Source organism: Olea europaea, chromosome 1, assembly GCF_002742605.1.
Source record: "Olea europaea var. sylvestris chromosome 1, O_europaea_v1, whole genome shotgun sequence".
Taxonomy (NCBI): domain Eukaryota; kingdom Viridiplantae; phylum Streptophyta; class Magnoliopsida; order Lamiales; family Oleaceae; genus Olea; species Olea europaea.
Window position 1 is genome coordinate 25,209,182 of NC_036237.1, and position 24,158 is coordinate 25,233,339.

Genomic DNA, 24,158 nt, shown 5'->3' on the forward strand with positions numbered 1-24,158 from the left:
CTATGGTCGGAACCCATCCGAGGTACTTGATTTGGCTCCAATTCCACGTGTGGATCGCTTCAATAATAAAGCTAATGAGATAGCTGAACATCTTCGGGGTATCCATGAGCAGATGAAGCTGTCCATACAGGATAGTAATACTAAGTACAAGGCTCAGGCAAATAGTCATCGGCGCCAGGTGTTGTTTGATGTTGGTGATTTTGTTTGGGCAGTATTAACTCGTGATCATTTTCTAGCTGGGGAGTATAATAAGTTAAAGGAGCGGAAGATTGAACCTTGTGAAGTGCTGCAGAAGATCAATGATAATGCTTAGAGGTTGCTCCTCCCTAACCATTTGAAGACCTCTGACATCTTCAAAGTGACACCTAAGCCCTTGTTTTCTAGAGTCCGATGAAGCTACTGTGAACTCGATGGTGAGTTCTTTCCAACCCAGGGCTACTGATGGAAGAGGATCCAACTCGAGTGATACTGATTTGTCAGATAGTACGATTATGGTGTTGAGATACCATGAAATGGTGGATCGGCGTAAAAATGGGAAGTGAATCGCAATTATTTCCTTGATTGGAAAAATTTGACACGTCTTTGGTAATTTGGCCATAACTTTGGCTACGGTTATCAGGATCGCTATTATGACCCCAACAGCGCGCACGTCGTGGCCACCAAGCTATACTTGGTGGGCGTCAATTTCGAGCCCAAAATCCGCTGTTTTCCTTTTCGAAATTCAATTTTTAGTTATTTTTTGTTATTTAAGGTAATATTTCGTTTCACTTTTTCCATATGTTAGAAAACTCGAATTAAGCTAAATTTTTGGCAATATACTTCTTTTACTTAATATTTTATTCTGGTGTAATTTCGAGATTTTGCCATTTTTGGTAATTTTCCTATAATTTCGTATTTTGCAGCTATTTAACCTGGCTTGTGGGTTAATTTTGGTCATTCTGCATTATTAAAAATATTGAGTTGATTTCAGAGTATTTTCTCTGATTTTTGAGTGTTTTCTTTCATTTCTTTCTTGCGAAGCATCTGCTATAACAAGCTAATAGAATAATCACTATCCTACTCGGCTTCAGTTCTGTACTAAGTGATTTTTGGGCGAGTTAAGGTTGTTCTGTTGAGTAAGTTTATGATACCTTTTAGATTATTGACTAAACTTGCGTTTCTAATTTTGTTTGCACTCTAATCCTCTCTGGAAGGAGTGATTTTGCACATAGTGCACGGATTGATTCCTGAGCCCTCCAAATTATGCATTCTGGCTGAATTAGGTGAACATTTTGTGTATTCTTGTGTTATTTACTTTCTGTATTTTTTATATTTCATCATCAATCCCTTTTCCTAGGGCAAAAATCCCAACATCAAGACTATACATATTAATTATTACTTTCCCTGATTTGTCATTGGGTTTGTTGGTTAACATACCATGTAAGTGTAAGAGAAATAGTTAGAAAACTGTTTTATACATAAAATGTCCTGCAGCTAAAAAAATTAGAGACAATTCAACACAGAATCCATCGTTCCGGAACTGTCTTTCGATTTTCGCGGTATGTTTAGCTAATTTTTACATATGCTCAGAACTAGTCTATGCCGGGGCACACACATACTGTTTATAGTTACAAAATTGTATAGTGTATATGCTCATCCATGCATCTTATATAGCTACCGATGGAGCTTGAGAGCTGCCTGCTGCAGATATTTGAATGCTTTTTGATGATTTAGGAAACCCATGAACCAGAACTCGAAATTGTCCTCGGTAACTATTTGCACATACTTTTGCTTCGGTTTCTTTGCATTTTCACTTTCATTGGCTTTCTTTATTTTGCCTAGAGGGATTTTGACCTGCAAGGTTTTGAAACCAGTTAAAAAAAGATAACTTTCTAAGAGAAATTGGGAGATAAAATTGAAACTAGAGGCAGATATGTACCTTGTAATGTATTTTAAGCAATTTTGCGGATGGCGAAGAGAGTTTAATCGACCTCTCACTGCAGAAGGCAACTTTATCAGTGGAAATAAACAGGAGGCCTGCTATCGGCCCAGCTGTCGTCGATAAATAGCATTGAGAAGCCTTTAACAGCTTTTCACCATTGGAAACATTGAAGTTCTGCTTGAAAACCTTTTCCACACCGCCTACCTGAAGGATTCTTGCCCCTAGCCTCAATTTCCCTTTTAAAGTTTCGGATAATTTGGTTCCTAGTTTCACTGCAGGGATAAAAATAAAGTAGAAAATTAGGCCTAAAACAAGAATTTTTAGTATATTTTGGTGAAGTATGAGAAGGGAAACTAATAGGATGTATGAGATTTTTGTTTCAGGAAAACATTGATATTACTTCTGGTGCACTGGATTAAACATCCTATATAGTCGAGTGTATCAAACATCCTCCAACATTCCAGTGACAACTATTACTATAAAATAAGCTAGGTCATTGCTTTACCGTGCTCACGGATTCCCTGTGTAAAATTTTCCATCCATTCTCCTAGTTTATCCATCCTAGGAATTACTGAATCTGCTTTACCTGCATTTCCAAGAAAACCTGGAATTTAGTCTTATGATTAGTGAAACTGTTAATTCTTATTGAGTTTATAGTGGCACAAAATATAAAATACTTACGATGTCTGATTTTGAAGTAATCATTGGAAGGAGAAGGGGTAACACTATATTGGCTAGCAGGATCACATAAAAGCCCTAAAGATCTGTCCATGGTGTATGCTCCTGAGTTGATTGGAATACCAATAGCATATTTTGGGTGTAATTTCTTGGTAAATTTCGATTTTCCGCTCTGTAGTTCCATCTATACCACCTTTCTTTGGTTGTAAGCAATGAAAGGAATGCTTCAGAATGTTCACAAACACTTAAGATCTCAGTACAAGAAGCTTGCTGTGATCCAACCAATGATTCTTGACCCTTTATATTGGAGGAAAAAGTAGTGGTTTGATCTCAACTTTTAACCGTAGGAGTCAACTTTGTATCATCCAAATGATGTGGGGCTTAATGACATAAAGATTTGGCATGTGCTTTTCTCTCTGTCCCCAGGTAGAGAGAGGTGTGTGGTCAGCAGTTTAGTTATTGAATCCTATCCTAACACAAAATATTTGTTTTCTTTATTGTACATGTGTAATGAATACTTTCTGAGGTGGAATGTTTGCTTTGTGACACTTCCAACCTCAAAATCTTTATGGATAAGAGCAGTTGTGATCTAAGGCATATCTTTTCTTTAATTGATTATTGTTGAATGTGTAAAGAAATGATTTTATAGTTGGCTATTTTCATAGTGGGGGGCAGCCGCTCTCTGCATCATGCCACATCATTCATGCCACATTTTTTGTTAGATGGAATCAAGTTTTGAGTTTTCATTATTTAGAGTGGTTTTCAATAATTTATTGCATTTGGAATCTTAGATCCTAACAACCAAAATTTAGCCCCCGTTTGGTCCTCATTAATTTTCATTCTATTACATTTCATTTTTCTTTCTCCTATTTTTAACGACACAATCTTCTATAAAATAATATTACACGTAAACCAAAAAGTTTTCTTTCCAACTAGGAGTGTAAGCGGTTCGATTTTTTCGAATTTTGACAAATTTTCAAACCAAACCGTTTAAACTGGTTTGAGAATAATCCAAACCTAAACTAAACCATTTTGAACGATTTGAAAAAAAAAAAATCAAACCTAAACCTAATGGTTTGATCCGGTTTTAAACCACAAGTTTCGTCGTATATTTTTTTTATCTATCTACTTTTATGACATTTATTCATTTAATTTAATATATATTTATATCTTACTAGGAATAAATCTAAAAAAATTTAAGCCCTTGTTTGAACCAAATTTTTGAGACAAAAAAAATAAAAATTTGGACCATTATCCCACAAGTCCAACCGCATTTGTTGACCTGTTGTTTCATACGTGGGACTCAGCCTCCTCTCCAACTGTCCATTTTCTCATTATGATAACATGAAAAATATGGCTCGAACAGGGGCTAAATATATCTACTAAATCAAAGTGAAAAACAATAAACTATAACATTTTTTTTTTTTCATTTTTGTTCACCTTTTTTAGGCTAATGACGTTATGATAATGTTACAATACAAGTCTACTGATAAGTGTGTTTTAACATACTTATTTAGCTCACAAACATGACTTAAACATGAACAAAGTAGTTGAATTGTGACTAAATCTCATTAAATTCATACAATGTAGGTGTTTCTATGGAAAAGATGGAATTCAGAAGAAAAGAGCCAAAAAAGGACCAAAACGGAACAAAGCGATAGTTCGGAGACCAAAGGTGCAAATATTGGGAAGTTGAGTTAAGGTGCAGAACAAGAATGAAAATATGCCAAGTATGAGATTGAGGACGATACAAGACGATCGGAGGAAGAAAGAAGTAACATTGGACTGAATTGAAGAAAAGTGAAAGATGAAGGACTAAATTGCAATTAATCAAAAGATGAGCCAAGCAAGTAATCAAGGAATTGATTAACCCAAACATCAATTAGGAGTCAATATTTGATAATGGAACAAAGGAAAGAAAGAAAAGAGATCAAGAAAAGAGAAAACGGAGTTCAGGGACCAAAATAGTAAGGTTGTAAAGTTACAACCTTGCGGCCGCATGTAACTATACCATGCGGCCGCACATGAGGAGGCAGGGATATTATTGAGGCAGATCACTTGAACCATGCGGTCGCATGGCTTTAAAATTCGAAGAAAATTCTGAACTTTCGTTTTTTATTGAAACTCTTTCGGGGCTCCGTAAAGACATGATATAAAAGCCAAAATTCATCAGAGATAGGGCAGAACGTCCAGGGAGAAGAAAAATATAACTTTTGGAGGCAAGAAACACGATCTTGAAGCCGATTCCACAAGAATTCAAGCGGGTTTTCAAGGGTTTATTCAAGATTTCAAGAAATTTTCATACGGGTGCTATTCTTTCTATTTATTAATTTCATTTTTCTGTATTTATGAATATTCTAGGCTAGGTTTTCAATTCATTAGGTGATCGATGAACCATTGTTTGTTATTTTAATTCCATATTTCATGAATTTAATATAAAGACTCGTTTGGATAATGTGATTGGTTTATATGCACTGATTTTCTTCTGCAATTAGTGGCCAATGATTGTGTGAGTATTAATGACTTATTTCTTACATTCGAGAGAAGAGGAATAGATTCGATAAGGTGTGAATTAACATAGGGTCCGATAGGGGATAGAGATATACCCCTATGCTTTATGCAATTCTTTAATTGTTCACAAAACCACATGCATTCTTGTATATTTGCATCATCCATAGAGATATAGGCTGGTGGTATGCAAGAATAGGTCTAATATATATCGAGAGAATATATTGGATAGAATTAGGAACATTGAATTGACAAATTTCCATCGAGTCATTAATTTTATGAAATTAGGGTTTTCATAACTTCAATTGGGGATTTGTGATTCTAGTGACTTTAGTTTGATTCAGTTTCATAAATTAGCTTTTGAATTTGCATAATTTCATTTACTTGAGTGTTTGAGTCGTCTAATTAGAGAAATTTAGAAATTAGGGTTTCTAATTGAGAAATTAGGGTTTTCAATAGAAATTAGAGTTTTTAGTTGAAATTAGGGCTTTTTGTATTTAGATCATACTTTCACTCAAGTAGATTCGGTTAAGGCTAGATTATATAGAATTGAACTACTCAATCTATGGGGGACGATATTCGGACTTTTAAAAATCCACTTTATTACTTGTTACGATCCGTACACTTGCGGTAATTTTAAACCGAAAAAATTATTTTATGAACATCGACTAAACGAGATATAAGACCCAAAAAATATAATGATATCCAACAAGATATCGTGATCATTATATTTGAAAAAGGGTTACTGATTAGACAAAGAGAATAACCAACCACAATAATAAAGCAGTTATTTATAATATTTAAACATAATAGTTGCACAAGCGTATGTTTGTATGTTGTTACGAAACGCATTTAATTTCAGATTCTTACCTCAATTTGCTCAAAAAAATTATTGATTTGAAACTTTAATCGTATCAAATATTATCACCGAAGGCCTAGGATCTATTTGTCTCCGATTTGGTGTAATGAACTATAATTCAACTTTGAAGAGGCGTAAAAAATCTGAAGAAGTGTGTGTGGTGCCTGTAGCTCACGACTGTGTCGGGTGTCGACTAGAGTTCATCTGAATTCTGAAGAAGAAAAGAGCTTTCAATAGATTATGTTAATTTTGAAATTATTAGATATAAATTAGGACTATTAGATAATAATAATATATATGTATTAGAAAATTAAAAATTGACAAAAATACTCACAAATGATAGAATTATTGAATTTTACATATTTGAATGAATTTTCAAAAAAAATCATTTTATGTATTTTTTGCCGCACCGGTTTGGTTTTAAACCACAATCAAAATTCTCAAACATAAACCAAACCATTTTGATCGGTTTAGTTTGGTTCAAAACCATTTCATTGACCAGATCCACGTGGCACTAAATCGACGATTTCTAAAATGCGATTTCGGTTCGATTTTCCGATTTTGCGATTTTTGCTTACAGCCCTATTTTCAACCACTCATTTTTCAAAAAAAAAAAAAAAACTATGTCACCCATTTTCATTTATACAAAATGGGGGCCAAACGGGGGCTATATTTAAAAATAGTCAATCATGGACATAAACTTCAACAACATGTACATACATTTGCCAAATGGATTTACAAAATGTCAAATGCCAACGTTCCATTGAAAATTGGCCAAAAAACAAAGTTAAAACATCCAAAGAGGTGTTGTCATCTTAATCCCTATATACTATTGTACAATTCATCTATGCAAATAGTTTTATTTCAGAAACTTTACATGGCATGAGAACATGTTTAGGAAAAAAAAAGGTTCAAATCAGTGAGCTCACCTCAAGCTACGAGGTTGTGTATTATGGGTTAAAGCACACACTAAAACGTTGTAACATAGTATGGAATCAGGTTAAGAAAAAAGTCAAACACAACACAAGATACTCAACTCATATAGTTGGGTTCCTGTATATCAATGTATAATTTTTTTCGTTGAAGAATACCCTTCTTCTCGGTAAGCACAAAGTTGTACATCCCTTAAAATAGTCATGAAGGTCGTTCGTCCCATAAAAACAATCACAAATGATAATATAGAAGAATCAAATAGTAGCCGTAAGTAAAACCATCGAGATTCTGTCATTCTTGGTAAAGCCCTAAATAACAACACCACAACCCTACTCACCTAATGGTTGATCAAGAAAGAAATGTTACAATCCTCTGAGCAAAGCATTTGTTTTTTTGTTTTCTTCTTTTGATTTTATTTTTGTATAGTTAAATTCGAGGTCAAATTTGTGTTTTCATGAATTTCTAATGAAATATTGGAAGGAAATGATGACTAGAGATTGCAATTGAAAAGGAAAAAATGAGGGTAAAAATGCTTTAAAAGTTGGAATCAAAATTAGTACAAAGGGTGATAAATCAAGGACATTACATGAACAATTTATCCTTGAGTAAATAATTTAGTTAATAATGTAGTGCATATCACATATTAAATTTAATTTTGAAAGATGGACAAAACTTACACACACAATTGCAAATAAAATTAAATTGCTTGTAATTTTCTTCTTTTTCGCATTACTACGAGTCTTTGAATAACATTTTAATTTCAAAATTGTACAATGTATTTACAATAAATTTTACAATAGTTACAAAATTTTACAGATATGCTGTGACTGTATGTTTAGGTTCTATGGAGAGATCATCCGTGCATCAACAGCTGTTACTGATGGAGTTTGAACGATTGCCTGCTTCAGATACTTGAATGCTTTTTGATGATTTAGAAATCCCATAAACCAGAACTCGAACTTGTCCTCGGTGACTATCTACACGTACTTTTGCCTTGGTTTTTTAGCATTTTCACTTTCATTGGCTCTCTTTATTTTCTCGAGGGGGACTATAACCTGAAAGGTTTTGAAACCAGTTAGCTTTCATTTTCTAAGAGAACGTCGGATATATTCAAGATTCAGAACATGAGAATTAGTAGCAGATAAGTTTATACCTTGAAACGTATTTTAAGCGGTTTTGCAATTGGAGAGGAGAGTTTAATTGATCTTTCACTGCAGAAGGCAATTTTTGTAGGAAATTCAGTGTATGTGGATAAAATCAGGAAAGTTGTCTTTCATCTCATCAATTTGAATAATGCGCAATTAAAAGACTCCCAGATGAGGAGGGGGGTCACAACCGGACCACTTAAATCCCAAGCTCTTCTTAGACAGTTTAGGTCTTTTTGACAAAATCTTTCAATTTTGCAACTATGCAAGTCAACAAAATTCAAACAATAGTATATCGAATTTTCACCAGATCATTGAAAGTTTTATTTCCAACAAATAACTTTTGTTCCAATAGAATTTAAAATTCATGAAGCATACGAACTCATAAATTTATGAAGCATGGACTGTAAATTTAATACGAAAAATTGCATGAATTAAACAACTGAAACATAGAATTTTAACCCGAGACCTGTGTTACACACAGTTTCCTTAAAACAGACTCGCCCCCTCACCGTCCGTGCTTGAGGTTTAAAACGAGCGTCCGTTTTTCAGGATACAACGGTAAAACCAGTAGCTTCCGAGCACCGCAAAAACCACTTCAGCGAACTGAACTAGTGCCTGAACTACACCACCATCCAGAGAGAACTCTATGCAAATGAATTTCTAGTGTATTTTAAACTTGAAAGTTTTTGCTTTTTTTTTTTTTTGTGTGTTGAAATGAGGAAAATGAGCCATTATTTATAGGCTAGGCTACCATTAATGGCAATGACTTTTGGAGTTCCTCATCTTTTTCCTATGTGGGACAAATTCATTTTTCCCACATAAACTCCCTTTTGAGTGGCACACTTTGAGCCTCAATTTCTCATTCACCCGAGCATCAACTTTGGCAAGTAAGTGTATGATTTCGATGTACTCACTGAGGAGAATACAAATCAACTTTCATCTTCCAAATTGAACAATCGAGTCCCACTCAAAACTCGTGCCAAAGTCGGCCAATTTTTCGAACAATCCCCCACATGAATGAAAATTGAGAGCGACCCATGCATGTGACACATGACGACTTATGAATGTGACACATGACGACTTGGTGATATAGTTCAACATTTGAAACCTGCATACGATAGGTAGGTGTTACCCTTTGAACCTTCGCTTGTGAAAACATATTTATTTCACTGGCTAACCAGTAGACGCGATGTCCTTGAACTGTTCTACAGTTTATGTAAACGATGATACACTTCACACAGGATTCTTCCTAACACATTTCAGTTCTCATTATTATGTTCGTTTTGGCCATGAACATACGCCTGGTTCTGTGAGAGTTCACAAGAATTGCGCCCCACACAATTCCCTTAGAAGCGGCCCCACTTCTTCTCACATAGGTGATTTCTTATTACAAGTAACCCGCATTACTTAGCTCGATTTTCGACGCATAAGAATCATTAAAAGCCTATTGCTTATCCTCCATCTTTACGAGCATCACTGTCGCATCACAGGAATGGACAGGAGGTAATATCCCCCACAGTGATTCTATCAAGTCTTTACAATTAGGTTGTCCCTTTGAACTAAGATCTTGGGATCTCCAGTCAACTGGGTTGGGTTTTCCTTTGTATTAACTTATACATTCAAGGGCTTAAGTCTCATTCCTCTCAATGATTTCTCAACTAACTCTCTATTTAACCCTTTGGTTAGCGGATCCGTAATGTTATCCTTTGATTTTACATAATCAATAGTGATAACTCCAGTTAAGAGTAGTTGCTTAATGGTATTATGCCTACAACGTATATGTCTAGACTTACCATTATACATGTTGTTCTGTGCCCTTCCAATTGCCAACTGACTATCACAATATATGCAAATTGTTGGCACAGGCTTTGACCATCTTAGAATATCCTCTAACAAGTTGCGTAGCCACTCAGCCTCTTCACCACTTTTTTCTAGAGCTATAAACTCAGATTCCATAGTGGATCTGGCTATCACTGTTTGTTTAGAAGATTTCCATGATATAGCTGCACCTGCCAAAGTGAACACAAATCCACTCTTGGACTTTGAGTCTTTTATGTCGGATATCCAATTAGCATCACTATATCCTTCAATGACCGCTGGATATCTGCTATAGTGCAGTCCAAAATTACGAGTATATGTTAAGTACCTTAGTACTCTTACTATTCCTTTCAAGTGATCAGCTCCTGGATTCCTCGTGTATCTACTCAATTTACTGACTGTGTAGGCTATGTCTGGTCTAGTACAGCTCATTAAGTACATTAGACTTCCGATAACTCTCGAGTATTCTACTTGAGAGATACTTTCTCCTCTGTTTTTAGACAGATATTGACTAGTATCTATTAATGTTCTAGCCAAACCAGTATCATCCTTATGGAATTTTCCTAAAATTTTGTCCACATAATGTGACTGATTTAGAACAAGCTCATTTGATGTTCTTGAGATTTTCACTCCAAGTATAACATCAGCTAAACCCATATCTTTCATGTCAAACCTCGAGTTTAACATATTTTTAGCGGATTCAATCATCTTATTGTCACTGCCAACAATAAGCATCTCGTCAACGTAAAGACATAAGATGACATATCCATCTTTAGTGTCTTTGACGTAAACACATTTGTCACACTCATTGATCTTAAATCCACTCTCCATCATGACACTGTTAAATTTCTCATGCCATTGTTTTGGTGCTTGTCTCAAGCCATACAATGACTTCACCAATTTACACACTTTCTTTTCCTGCCCTGGAGATGAAAACCCCTCGGGTTGTTCCATATAGATTTCTTTATCTAAGTCTCCGTTCAAGAAGGCAGTCTTAACATCCATTTGATGTACTTCAAGATTTCGCAAAGTAGCAATCGCAAGTATCATTCTAATGAATGTTATTCTCGTTACTGGAGAATATGTATCAAAGTAATCAAGGCCTTCCCGTTGTCGGTAACCTTTTATTACCAGCCTGGCCTTATACTTTTCAATAGTTCCATCTGCTTTCATTTTTCGTTTGAAAATCCACTTATAGCCTAGTGGTTTACTTCCTGGTGGAAGATCCTATGTATGATTTTGCAGGAAAGAATTTATTTCACTTTTAATGGCCTCTTTCCATTGAGGTCCTTCCAAGGAGGTCACAGCCTCTTGATAGTTTTGAGGTTCACTTTCTAGCATATAGGTCAGAAAATTCGGACCTTAAAATTTTTATGTCCTTTCCCTTTTGCTACTGATAAGTATGTTTTTACACACTTATTTGGTTCACAAACATGACTTAAACATGGATAAAATGGTTGAAATGTGGCTTAATCCTATTAAATTCATGCAATGTAGGTATTTCAATGGAAATTGTGGAATTCAGGAGAAAAGAGCCGAAGAAGGACCAAAACGCAACAAAATGATAGTTTGAGGACCAAAGGTGCAAATATTGAGAAGTTGAGCTAAATGCAAAAAGAGAGTAAAAACATGTCAAGTATGAGCTCAATGACAAAGCAAAACAATTGGAAGAAGAAAGTATTGAAGAGGGACTGAAATGAAGACAATTGAAAGTTGGAGGACTAAAGCGCAAATACTCAAAAGATGTGCCGAATGAGTGGCATGAGATTTGATGGTGTCAACCATCAATTGGAAGATAAAATTTGTTGAAAAGATGAAGAAATCGAAGAAAAAAGTCAAGAGAAGCAACAAGGAAGTTCAGGGACCAAAATGTAAAAACCACATAGTTGGTTATATCTATGCGACCGCATAGTATAACCATCTATGCGATGCAGGGAAAATAATGGGGCATTTCAAATGATCTATGCGACCGCATAGGATCCTTCTATGCGGTCGCATAGAAGAAATTTCGGGGGGTTTTTTGCAGTTTCCTTTTTCGACGCTAACTCTTTTTTTACCTAATTTGGACACGCTATATATACCCTAAAACACGTCCAAAACTAGGGTAGACGATTTTGGGAGAAAATAGGCACACAATAACATCAAGATCCAAGAATTTATGCAAGAAGAAGGAGGATTTCATCAAGATTGAAGATTTCAAGCATCAATTATAATAGGGTGATGTCTTCTCCTTTATTGAATCTTTGTAATTTTCTTCAAAATATGATAGGCTAAATTTTTATTTCATTGGGAGTCGATGAACCTTTGATTTTCTTATAAATTCTTATAGTTCATGAGTTTAATATAAATTGTCTTTGGAATAAATTGTTTGATTTATATTGTTTTTTATTGAATCCATGATTGATTGGCCATTTATTATGTGATTGTGATGGTTTATTCTTTACATTCGAAAGAAGTAGAATAGACTCGATATATATAAATTGACATAGGGTCCGATATGGAATAGAAATATACCCCTATGCTTTATGCAATTCGGTAATTGTTCATAGAATTTCATGCGTTTTTGTATGTTACATCATCCATAGAAATATAGGCTGATGATATGCAGAAATAGATCTAATATATATCGAGAGAGTATATTAGATAGGCGTAGGAACATTGAATTGACAATTTTCCATTGATTAATTGGATTTGTGAAATTAGGGTTTATAGCAATCAAATGGGGATTCGATATCCCAATGATTTTATTTCAACTTATTTCTACAATTTCATTTACAACATTGCATATTTACATTTTAATTGAGTTGTTAAGTCATTTAATTAGTGGAATTTCGAAATTAGGGTTTCCAATTTCGAAATTAGGGTTTTCTTCAAAATTAGGGTTTTTAATTGGGGGTTTTTTCCAAAATTAGGGCTTTTCACATTTAAACCAAATTTTCATTCAATTAGATTCGGTTAAGGTCACATTAGTCTAATTAGAGCTAATTCAATCCTCATGGGAACGATACTTGGACTCATAGTCCATGTTACTACTTGTTAACGAACCGTACACTTGCGGTGGGTTTTAAAATTGAAACAAATAAATACGCGAACAAGTTTTTGGCGCCATTGCCGGGGATTGAATTTTAGTTTTAATTCTATCTTTTGTGACACTAATTCGAACTTATTTAGTTAGTACTTGTTAATTTTATTAGATTTATTTTATTATTGCTTATATTGAATTTTTGTATTACTTCTGCCATATCAGGGCTTGTATGCAAGGAGCACCTGATCAAGACTTGGTCCCTATAGATCCAGAGATCGAACGCACATTCCGCCACAGGCAAAGGGAAGTAAGAGTGGTACAACAAATGGCTAACGAGCAAAATCGACCGGGAATTCCACTCAACGAAGGTGTGGCAGTGGAAGAGGATGGAAATACGGTACTTGGGGATTTCATGGCACCATTGGTGGTGCAAAGTCAATCTAGTATTGTATATCCTCCATTTGGGCAACCGAACTTCCAACTGAAGACAAACGTGATTCAACTATTTCAGAATGGGCATCAATATCATGGGATGGCTAGTGAGAATCCGCATACACACATACCTCGATTTCTTGATATGTGTCAACACTTCAGATACCAACACTTCAAATACCAAGGTATCTCCGATGATGCTATAAGACTGCGCTTGTTCCTGCACACCTTGAGGGATAAAGCACTTGAATGGCTGGATTCACTCCCTGTCGGAAGCATCACTACTTGGAACGAGCTAGCTTATAAATTCTGCACCAAGTTCGTCTCGCCAGCTAAAGTAGCTAAAATGTGGCATGACATCTCAATATTCAACCAGATCGAGTCAGAATCATTTGAAGAGGCATGGAACCGTTTCAAGAACATGTTAAGGAAGTGCCCGCAACATGGCTTTGACAAGAAGACCCAGATCAGATTTTTCTACACTGGATTACTCCCATCATTCAAGAGTATGGTGGATGCATCATCTGACGGGTCTATCTCTACAAGAACAATTGACGGAGCCTGGGAGCTGTTTGAGAGGATGGCTACAACTTCAGCTATGTGGTCTACAGATCGAGTAGTTCAGAAGAGAGCACCTGGGGTGTATGAAGTAGATACTTACTCAGCACTGTCGGCGAAAATAGATTCCTTATTCCGTAAGGTTGAAAGCATTTCACAAACCGTCACTGCTAAGCAAGTTATGAAGCAGAGTTGTGAAGAATGTGGAGCAGATCACAGTACTGCTACTTACCCAATTCTAGCACAAGGAATAGAACATGCAGAATTCGCACAATGGGGTCAGCACCAGCAGAATAACCCACATTCAGAAACCTTCAATCAAGGCTGGAGAAAACACCCAAATTTCTCTTAGAGCAACCAGAATCAAAATAGACCACAAGGGCAATATCAGCAGCAAGACAAAAAGCCACATTTGGAGGATATGTTCGAGAAATTCATGGCAGACACCAATCAGTACATGGAAGCCAATAACCAATTTATGCGAAGGACGGAAACAACGCTTCAAGAACAAAGTGCAGCGATCAAGAACTTGGAGACACAAGTGGGACAGATAGCAATTTCCATGACGGGTAGAACACCGGGAAACCTACCCAGCAATACTGAAATTAACCCTAAGAAACATGCAAAGGCTATAACAATCAGAAGTGGAGTACAACTGCCGGAACCACATGTAAAAAGTTCGGGAGCCAACACGGAATCAACGCCAACCTTGGAGGAAGAAATTGTGGAGCAAACTGACAATGCAACAGGAGATGAGGTTAAGAGGAATTCCAAGACATCACAGGCTAAAAATACTAATCCTGTTAACCCTCATGAGCCTCCTATTCCGTTTCCACAAAGGTTGAGAAAGCATAAAATAGATCAGCAATATAGTAAGTTCCTTTAAGTCTTCAAGAAACTGCATATCAACATCCCATTTGCTGAAGCACTTGTCCAGATGCCGAGCTATGCTAAATTCTTGAAGGATATCCTCTCCAACAAGCGAAAGATAGAAGAACACGAAACAGTAATGTTGACTGAGGAATGCAGCGCCAGAATCCAGAGGAAGCTATCCCCAAAACTGAAAGATCCAGGGAGTTTTACTGTACCCTGCACTATTGGATACTATTATTTTGATAAAGCTTTGTGTGATTTGGGTGCAAGTATTAATTTAATGTCTCTTTTTGTTTTCAGGAAACTCGGCCTGGGAGAAGCAAAAGCCACAACAGTGACATTGCAGTTAGCAGATCGATCCCTTACACACTCAAGAGGAATCATTGAAGACGTGCTGGTAAAAGTGGAGAAGTTCATATTTCCAGCTGATTTTCTTATCTTGGACATGGAAGAAGATAAGGATGTTCCACTCATTTTGGGGCGACCTTTCTTAGCCACTGGGAGAGCGATTGTAGATGTTCAGAAGGGACAGCTGATATTGAGGCTTGGTGACGAGCAAATCTCATTCAACGTGTTCAAAGCAATGAAATTCCCTACTGAGTCAGACAATTGTTTCCAAATAGATGTAGTCGACCGAATAGTTCAAGACACATTTCGGCTACATCATCTTTCCGATGCATATGAGGCATGCATTGCACATTCACAATCCACCCATTCTGAATCAAGTGAGATTGAGACATGTGCTCGGTTTTTGGAAAGTAACCAGCCATATATGCGCAGACGCTACTATGAAGAGTTGGGAACTAGGACTGCAAAATCAGTGCCATCCATTGTGAAACCGCCCAAATTGGAACTTAAACAACTTCCACCACATCTTCGATATGCGTACCTGGGGAAATCTTCTACACTACCTGTTATTATTTCAAGCACTGTCAGTGAGGTAGAGGAAGAGAAACTACTTCGGGTGTTAAGGGAGAATAAAATAGCTATTGGATGGTCGATTACAGATATGAAGGAGATCAGCCCATCTATATGCATGCATAAGATACTTATGGAGGAAAAATTTAAACCAAGCATTGATGGGCAGCGGAGATTGAATCCACACATGAAGGAAGTGGTTAGAGCTGAGGTATTGAAGTTGCTCGATCAGGTATTATTTATCCAATATCAGATAGTGCATGGATCAGTGCGGTGCAAGTTGTTCCCAAGAAAGGAGGAATCACAGCGATAGAAAATGAGAAAAATGAGTTGATTCCTACACGGACAGTGACTGGATGGAGAGTTTACATTGACTACCGTAAACTAAACACAGCTACTCGAAAGGATCACTTTCCATTACCGTTCATTGATCAAATGCTGGAGAGATTAGCAGGGCATTCGCGCTACTGTTTCCTAGATGGGTACTCCGGGTATAATCAGATTCCAGTGGCACCAGACGATCAGGAGAAGACCACTTTCACTTGCCCCTATGGCACCTTTGCATACAGAAGGATGCCATTTGGATTATGCAACGCTCCCGCTACCTTTCAGCTCTGCATGATGGCTATTTTCTCAGACATGATTGAGAAATTCATCGAAGTATTCATGGATGACTTCTCTGTGTTTGAATCTTCATTTGATGAGTGCTTGGAGCATCTAAGTCTGGTGCTACAACGGTGTACGGAGACCAACTTGGTGTTGAATTGGGAGAAATGTCACTTTATGGTACAAGAAGGCATCGTACTAGGGCATAAAATTTCAGCAAAGGGTATCGAAGTGGACAGGGCAAAGATTCAGGTGATCGAGAATTTACCACCACCGACCTCAGTGAAGGGTGTTCGCAGTTTTCTTGGGCACGCTGGATTCTATAGAAGGTTTATCAAGGATTTTTCAAAAATTACCAAACCTCTGTGCTGTTTACTGATGAAGGAATCCACATTTGAGTTTACTAATGAGTGTATGCAGGCCTTTAACACTTTGAAAGAGAAGTTGACTTCAGCACCTGTAAATATCACACCGGATTGGAATCTGCCATTTGAATTAATGTGTGACGCCAGTGATTATGATGTGGGAGCCGTGTTGGGTCAACGAAGCAATAAGGTATTTCACGTGATCTACTATACAAGTAAGACTTTGAATGATGCTCAGTTAAATTATGCCACTACGGAGAAAGAGCTTCTTGCTATAGTCTATGCATTTGACAAATTTCGATCATACCTTGTGGGGTCAAAGGTCGTAGTCTACACAGATCATGCCGCAATCAGGTACTTAATGGAAAAGAAGGATGCTAAGCCACGTCTCATTCGTTGGATATTACTACTTCAAGAGTTTGACTTGGAAATTAAGGATAAGAAAGGCAGTGAAAACGTGGTGGCAGACCACTTATCTCGGCTTGAGGACACAGAACGAACAGAGACAGTGGAAATAAATGAAATCTTCCCAGACGAACAGATTATTGGTGTGATGGAAACACCCTGGTATGCAGATATAGTCAATTATTTAGCCAGGTCTATCATACTGCCAAATTATTCAAGTCACCAGAAGAAGAAATTCTTCGCTGAATTGAAGTATTATTTTTGGAAAGATCCCATTCTCTACAGGCGGGGGGCTGATCAAATTGTTCGTCGCTGTGTACCAGAGGAAGAGGTGCCTTTGATATTAAAAAACTGTCACTCATCTATATATGCAGGGCATTTTGGTGCTTCAAAAACAGCTGCGAAGATTCTTCAATCAGGTTTTTACTGGCTTACACTCTTTAAAGATGCCTTTGAATTTGTGAAAAGGTGTGACCGATGTCAGCGCACGGGTAACATATCTAGAAGAAATGAGATGCCTTTGAATAGTATCTTAGAGGTGGAATTATTCGACGTCTGGGGGATCAACTTCATGGGACCATTTCCACCATCTTTTTCAAATCAATACATATTAGTGGCTGTGGATTATGTATCGAAGTGGGTCAAGGCTATTGCACTACCTACTAATGATGGGAAAGTGGTGATTGAGTTTTTAAAGAAGAACATTTTTACCCGGTTTGGAACACCAAGAGCCATAATCAGTGACGGGGGCACACATTTCTACGATCGTCAGTTCGAGCAGTTGTTAGTGAAATATGGCGTTAAGCATCGTATAGCCACCGCATACCATCCCCAAACCAGCGGACAGGTCGAAGTATCCAATAGGCAATTGAAGCGAATACTCGAAGTCACAGTCAACTCATCACGAAAGGATTGGTCAAAGAAACTGGATGATGCCTTGTGGGCCTACAGGACTGCATTCAAGACCCCTATAGGAATGTCACCATATCGACTGGTTTTTGGGAAAGCATGTCACCTACCTCTTGAGATCGAACATCATGCCTACTGGGCAATGAAGAAGTTGAACTTGGATTTGAAGGCTGCGGGTGAAAAACGGCTGCTACAACTGAATGAACTGGATGAGCTCAGAATGGAAGCCTACGAGAATTCAAAGATCTACAAAGAGCGCACCAAAAAATGGCATGACATGCATATCCAGAGGCGTGACTTTTAAGGTGGGGCAGAAAGTGCTACTCTACAACTCCAGGCTTAAACTGTTTCCAGGAAAATTGAGATCGAGATGGTCTGGTCCATATACCATTACACAGGTGTTTCCACATAGGGCAATTGAGATCCCTCACGACAGTAAGGGGACATTCAAAGTTAATGGACAGCGTTTGAAGCACTATTGGGGCGGTGATTTCTCAAAGGACAAGTCTACCGTCCATCTTGGATCGCCAGAATGACACAATATGGTAGAGTCGAGCTATCGACTATAACCTAGCGCTGAGTGGGAGGCAACCCACTGTATTCTTAAATTTATTTTATTGCATTGCATTAGTTTAGGAATTTGTTTGAGTTTAGTTTGTTTCGAAGGTCATCGATCATATTTTGCATCATAGCCTAGGCATTACACGTTTAATGTTGCATGAATGGGTGCTAAATGAAGTGTTTGGGTGTTCGAGTGTGTGTCACGCATTCCGATGTGCGAAGATGTTTGTTTTGGTCAAGTTTGCAGAATGCGGGACAACATTTATGAAAAATCGGTTTTGGTGCCAAGTTTTCGATAAGCATATTCCTCTTTTCGAGTCAAAATTTTCAATTTTTCCAGGAATATAGCGAGGCAAGTCAAATTTTTAAGTGAAAAATCGATTTTGGGGGAGTTTAAATTTTAAAGCATAAAAAAAAAAATTGTGTCTATGCGATCGCATAGACTTCGTGTCTATGCGACCGCATAGACACCAATCGAAGATGAAAACCCAAGATTTCTTATATCTATGCGATCGCATAGAATATAACTATGCGGTCGCATAGATCAAAAACGGAGTGGGTTTTTAACCCACGCCCGTATCATTTTTTTTTTTTCAATTCCCATTCATTCATCACCCATTCACTCTCGCCCAATTTCATCTTGGATCAACTTTCCACACTTGATTACATCACAATCACCTACACTACACAAGGATCTTGAATTTAGGGTTGACAATCATCTTGAAGGTATTCCTCTTCCCTATCTCCTCCATTGTGCTTGAGTATTTCATTTATTTTGATTTGATTTTCTGCTTTTTGGGGTGCTTGGGGAGTTGATGATGGATGGAATGTATTGGATATAATTCAATTGTGTCATGGGGTAATTCGAATTTTTGGGTTATTGAGTTTTATATGGTTTTCTTAGGAATGCATGCCATGTGTTTGATAAATTGCCAAAGTGAATAATTTTTGGGCATTTTGGGTACACTTTGCCTTCAATTCATTTGATTGATGGGTGCATATGCGCGTGGTGATTGAATTTTGAACGGGGAACTATGTGAACTAATCAATTTTTGGCTAGTATATGAAGATCTCGCATTGCACGCAACATGTTCGATAAATTGCACATTTGTGGTAATCTTTTACATTCACGAACATCTAGCATGGCATTTGGCTATTCGATGAATGGAGTAACTAGTTGTAACGTATTACCAAACAATATGACTTCGACAACATTAACACACACATGTACGAAAATAGCTAAGTCATAGCATGCCCAAGCACCCTCCGTCCTTTATTTTACACTACTATTTAACACACCAAACGAACTCCGATTGGGCTGAAATTTGAATATGTGCTAGACCTCATTGCATACTTCCATATGCCCAGAGGATGCCCGGGACAATCTTGATAATTCTCGATGATGTCCGGGGCCGAAGGTGTACACTCAACCATGACTCCAACCCTTTAACTATGAGCATATTCTTCCAAAATTTCCTTATATTTCCATGTGGACTATACATTTATATTACTCTAATCATCATACATTGTTTATTACACCGTGGTAGTATACATGCTTATTGAAACAAGTTTGGGGGATTTGTGCTTTCCGTGCTTTTCATTTCATGCGATTTCTCATTGTATAACAAGATGGCTAATGCTTGCTATTTTCCAAATTTGCAGGATGCCACCAAAACGAACTTCAAAAGGGAAGGAGAAGGTCGGCTCATCATCCGGCACGGTACGCACTCGTGTGCTTGAAGGAGGTATACAAAGATTTTTAACTGTCGAGGCAGCAGCCCGTTATGAGAACATAGTGAGTCGATAGACAGTGATACCAGAAAGGGCTGTTAAGTTAGATGACTTTCCTGGTTTCGAGCTAACTACTTTGATGCAGAACTGTGGATGGCATAAAATAGTGGAGCAGCCACATCGGAGTTATGAATTGTTGGTGGGGAAATTTTACGCCAACTTCAATACTGAAATTGACACACCAGGGTCCGATCACCTACATCAGACTTGGGTCCGGGGTAAATGGATCACATTCTCACCCGAAGTTATACAAGACTACTACCAGCTCATGTGGGAAAACATAACGCCTGTACCAGGTGACCTTATTGGGGCGACAGAATGCATGGCCACTCCCCACTACCGAGTGGCATCAGATTGAGCTTACACCGTCTATAGCGATCCTGTGGCTGTTCATGTGCCACAACATTGAGCCTACCTCTCACAGGACCACATTCACAGATCCCACAGTTGGATTCCTTTACCACTTGGTACGAGGTAATAAGGTTGATCTTGCCACTCTTTGCTATGATCAGATACATCATATGGGTACTTTGGGTGATAGACATAGCTCAATGATCTTCCCAAGCCTCATCTCCGGAATTTGCATAGCTGCTGGTATAAACATTATATCCGAGGAGGTGGCTGCCAAACCCAGGCCCACCATAAAGCGCAGTACTTTGGAGGCCCAAGACAGAGCCAGGTTAAAGCATTGGGAGAAGCAAGAAATTGAGAGGCGGAGACAGCAGGGAGAGCAAGGTCACGAGCAAGCCGAGCAAGAAATGCCTCAAGCTCCTCCATTGCAGGCTGAGTTGAATGCACAGTTGTGGCGCTAGATTTTCACCACCACCACGGGGATCAGCCGAGATGTGCAGAGTCTCCAGCAGGCTATGGGAACTTTGACGACTGAGATGCATACACCGTGACGTCCGCATTGCCACTGATATGTCACGTGCCGCTCGCCAGGATGCCCAGGCAGCTAGGAGAGAGATGGACACTATGAATGGTCGACTCAGTGTGTATGTAGGCAGGGTGGAAGGCATCCAGCTGAGGATAAATGAAACTTGGGAGCGTTTGGGCCATTTGGAGACACGGGTTGAGGGGATCCACGATGAAATGACACAGCAGTCAGCACTGATGAGAGAGATCTTGGCGCGCCTACCTCCACCTCCAGCTGATGATACTGCGGGATCTAGCTTCCCATCGCAGCCCCCGTTTTGATCAAGGGAGTATCGTTTGCCTCATTTGTATTCATTTTCCTTAAATTCTGCCTTCTAAACTTATTTTTCACGTTGTGGACAATGTCTTGTATAAGTTTGGGGGATGGTGGCATAATTTGATTAAGACATTCAGCATGTAACTAATTGCATTTCCACAATCTAGATTTATTTTGACTAATTGCTGCATGAGACATGCTTGTGAGTGAATATTTATTATGCTTATGTATGCTTGTGTCAGCTTAATCGCCTTGCCGGCTATGATGTTACTATTGGATTGATACATTTCAGAACTTTGGGATCGGTGCTAATTAGGCTAACCTATACTTGTTGCCGCAATACTTGACATTTTTTTATGCACGTCATTCATGCTTAACATGTTAAGTAAGTGATTAGGGTTTTGAGCATAAAGTAGAGAGATAGTTATAACCCTCTATTGAATGAACCCATAAAATACCTTGAGACAGTTTGGTGATAGTTGAACTATTATAGGCGAACATTGAAATGAGTGAGGCTCCGTGAATGAATTATTGTGTGGATTGCCTAGACCAGTGGGATGAAGAGTAGGTGAAAATCTTAAATTAAAGGTTAGTTTTGGATACCAAATGTCTAGAGAAAATAAGGGCATAAACTTAATTTGTAAGAATAAGACACTTCTTTTTTTCAGCCTTTATGACTCGAGCAAGTAAGCCTGTAAGGATATTTCAAAATCTGGTGCCCTAAGGTCAACTGATCTGGGATTCACCGGCCTAAAGCTCGTTACATGAGTCATATAGAAAGCAAGAAGAAAAGAAGTTAATAAAAAGTCATCTGATCGAGCCTTTATAACTCGAGTGAATAAGCCTGCAAGGGTCTAAAACCTGGTGCCCTAAAACCGACTGGTTCGGGAGTCACCGGCCTAAAGCTCGTTACATGGGTTATATAGAAAGCAAATGAGAAGATGATAAAAAAATAAAAAAATAATAATAAAAATATAAGAAAAGTGATAAAAACAAAAAGAGATAATAACAAGAAGAAAAGCCCTTGGACAATTGGTGGAAGAAACTATACCTTTGAGGCGAGGCAAGTAACCTAGTTTAGTCTTGAGTGTCGAAGCAATCAAAACTAGGAGAGCCTTCACTTGTTGATGTGTGAACTTGTGCTAGTGAAATTAATCCAAACTACGAGAGGGTGAGAAGTAAAGCTAGATAAACTCATAATCTTTAAAACACAACCCCGGGATAATTGAGTGAAAAGAATAAGTTTGGGAGGGTTGTGTATCTCTCAAGCGAGTAAGGAGACATTTGACCACTTGGGGTCGGGACTCAAACTCATCATGAACTTGATATGTTAGCATGAATCCACACACACACGTCAGGTATGCACTTAACAGTTGAAGGTTGATGTCAACTAGCGCTGATAAATTTTCATAAAATCAATTACTTAGTCCAATCCTGAGCCAAGGCAAGGTGTTAAGCCATGTTTGTTTAGCATTGAGTCACTGCATTGTTTGAGGACAAACAATAGTTTAAATTTGGGGGATTTGATAAGTATGTTTTTACACACTTATTTGGTTCACAAACATGACTTAAACATGGATAAAATTGTTGAAATGTGGCTTAATCCTATTAAATTCATGCAATGTAGGTATTTCAATGGAAATTGTGGAATTCAAGAGAAAGAGCCGAAAAAGGACCAAAACGCAACAAAGTGATAGTTTGAGGACCAAAGGTGAAAATATTGAGAAGTTGAGCTAAATGCAAAAAGAGAGTAAAAACGTGTCAAGTATGAGCTCAATGACAAAGCAAAACAATTGGAAGAAGAAAGTATTGAAGAGGGACTGAAATGAAGACAATTGAAAGTTGGAGGACTAAAGCGCAAATACTCAAAAGATGTGCCGAATGAGTGGCATGAGATTTGATGGTGTCAACCATCAATTGGAAGATAAAATTTGATGAAAAGATGAAGAAATCGAAGAAAAAAGTCAAGAGAAGCAACAAGGAAGTTCAGGGACCAAAATGTAAAAACCACATAATTAGTTATATCTATGCGACCGCATAGTATAACCATCTATGCGGTCGCATAGATGGATGCAGGGAAAATAATGGGGCATTTCAAATGATCTATGCGACCGCATAGGATCCTTCTATGCGGTCGCATAGAAGAAATTTCGAGGGTTTTTTGCAGTTTCCTTTTTCGACGCCAACTCTTTTTTTACCTAATTTGGACACGCTATATATACCCTAAAACACGTCCAGAACTAGGGTAGACGATTTTGGGAGAAAAGAGGCACACAATAACATCAAGATCCAAGAATTTATGCAAGAAGAAGGAGGATTTCATCAAGATTGAAGATTTCAAGCATCAATTATAATAGGGTGATGTCTTCTCCTTTATTGAATCTTTGTAATTTTCTTCAAAATATGATAGGCTAAATTTTTATTTCATTGGGAGTCGATGAACCTTTGATTTTCTTATAAATTCTTATAGTTCATGAGTTTAATATAAATTGTCTTTAGAATAAATTGTTTGATTTATATTGTTTTTTATTGAATCCATGATTTATTGGCCATTTATTATGTGATTGTGATGGTTTATTCTTTACATTCAAAAGAAGTAGAATAGACTCGATATATATAAATTGACATAGGGTCCGATAGGGAATAGAAATATACCCC

General features: G+C 37.7%; 2 protein-coding genes and 1 pseudogene across 3 annotated transcripts; 1 reads left to right on the forward strand and 2 right to left on the reverse strand.

Annotated features, from left to right (window-relative positions):
- Positions 1-1,420: 1,420 nt before the first annotated feature.
- LOC111398360 (putative GEM-like protein 8) lies at positions 1,421-3,046 on the reverse strand. 2 transcript variants are annotated; one of them, XM_023025277.1, is made up of 4 exons: positions 2,603-3,046; positions 2,427-2,525; positions 1,919-2,193; positions 1,421-1,833 (listed from the first exon to the last, which is right to left on the reverse strand). In XM_023025277.1, the coding sequence occupies exons 1-4, from the start codon at positions 2,781-2,783 to the stop codon at positions 1,654-1,656; spliced, it is 735 nt and encodes a 244-aa protein (XP_022881045.1). In that variant the 5' UTR covers positions 2,784-3,046; the 3' UTR covers positions 1,421-1,653. The 2 variants fall into 2 exon arrangements, with proteins under 2 accessions (XP_022881045.1, XP_022881051.1); XM_023025283.1 differs by having other exon boundaries at positions 2,427-2,507; positions 2,603-3,044.
- A 4,830-nt stretch (positions 3,047-7,876) lies between these two features.
- LOC111406426 lies at positions 7,877-10,870 on the reverse strand. The gene is made up of 7 exons (XM_023035857.1): positions 10,669-10,870; positions 9,921-10,056; positions 9,723-9,815; positions 9,164-9,252; positions 8,613-8,691; positions 8,053-8,110; positions 7,877-7,954 (listed from the first exon to the last, which is right to left on the reverse strand). The coding sequence occupies exons 1-7, from the start codon at positions 10,868-10,870 to the stop codon at positions 7,877-7,879; spliced, it is 735 nt and encodes a 244-aa protein (XP_022891625.1).
- A 4,019-nt stretch (positions 10,871-14,889) lies between these two features.
- On the forward strand, positions 14,890-18,492 carry LOC111406436 (annotated as a pseudogene).
- Positions 18,493-24,158: the final 5,666 nt, after the last annotated feature.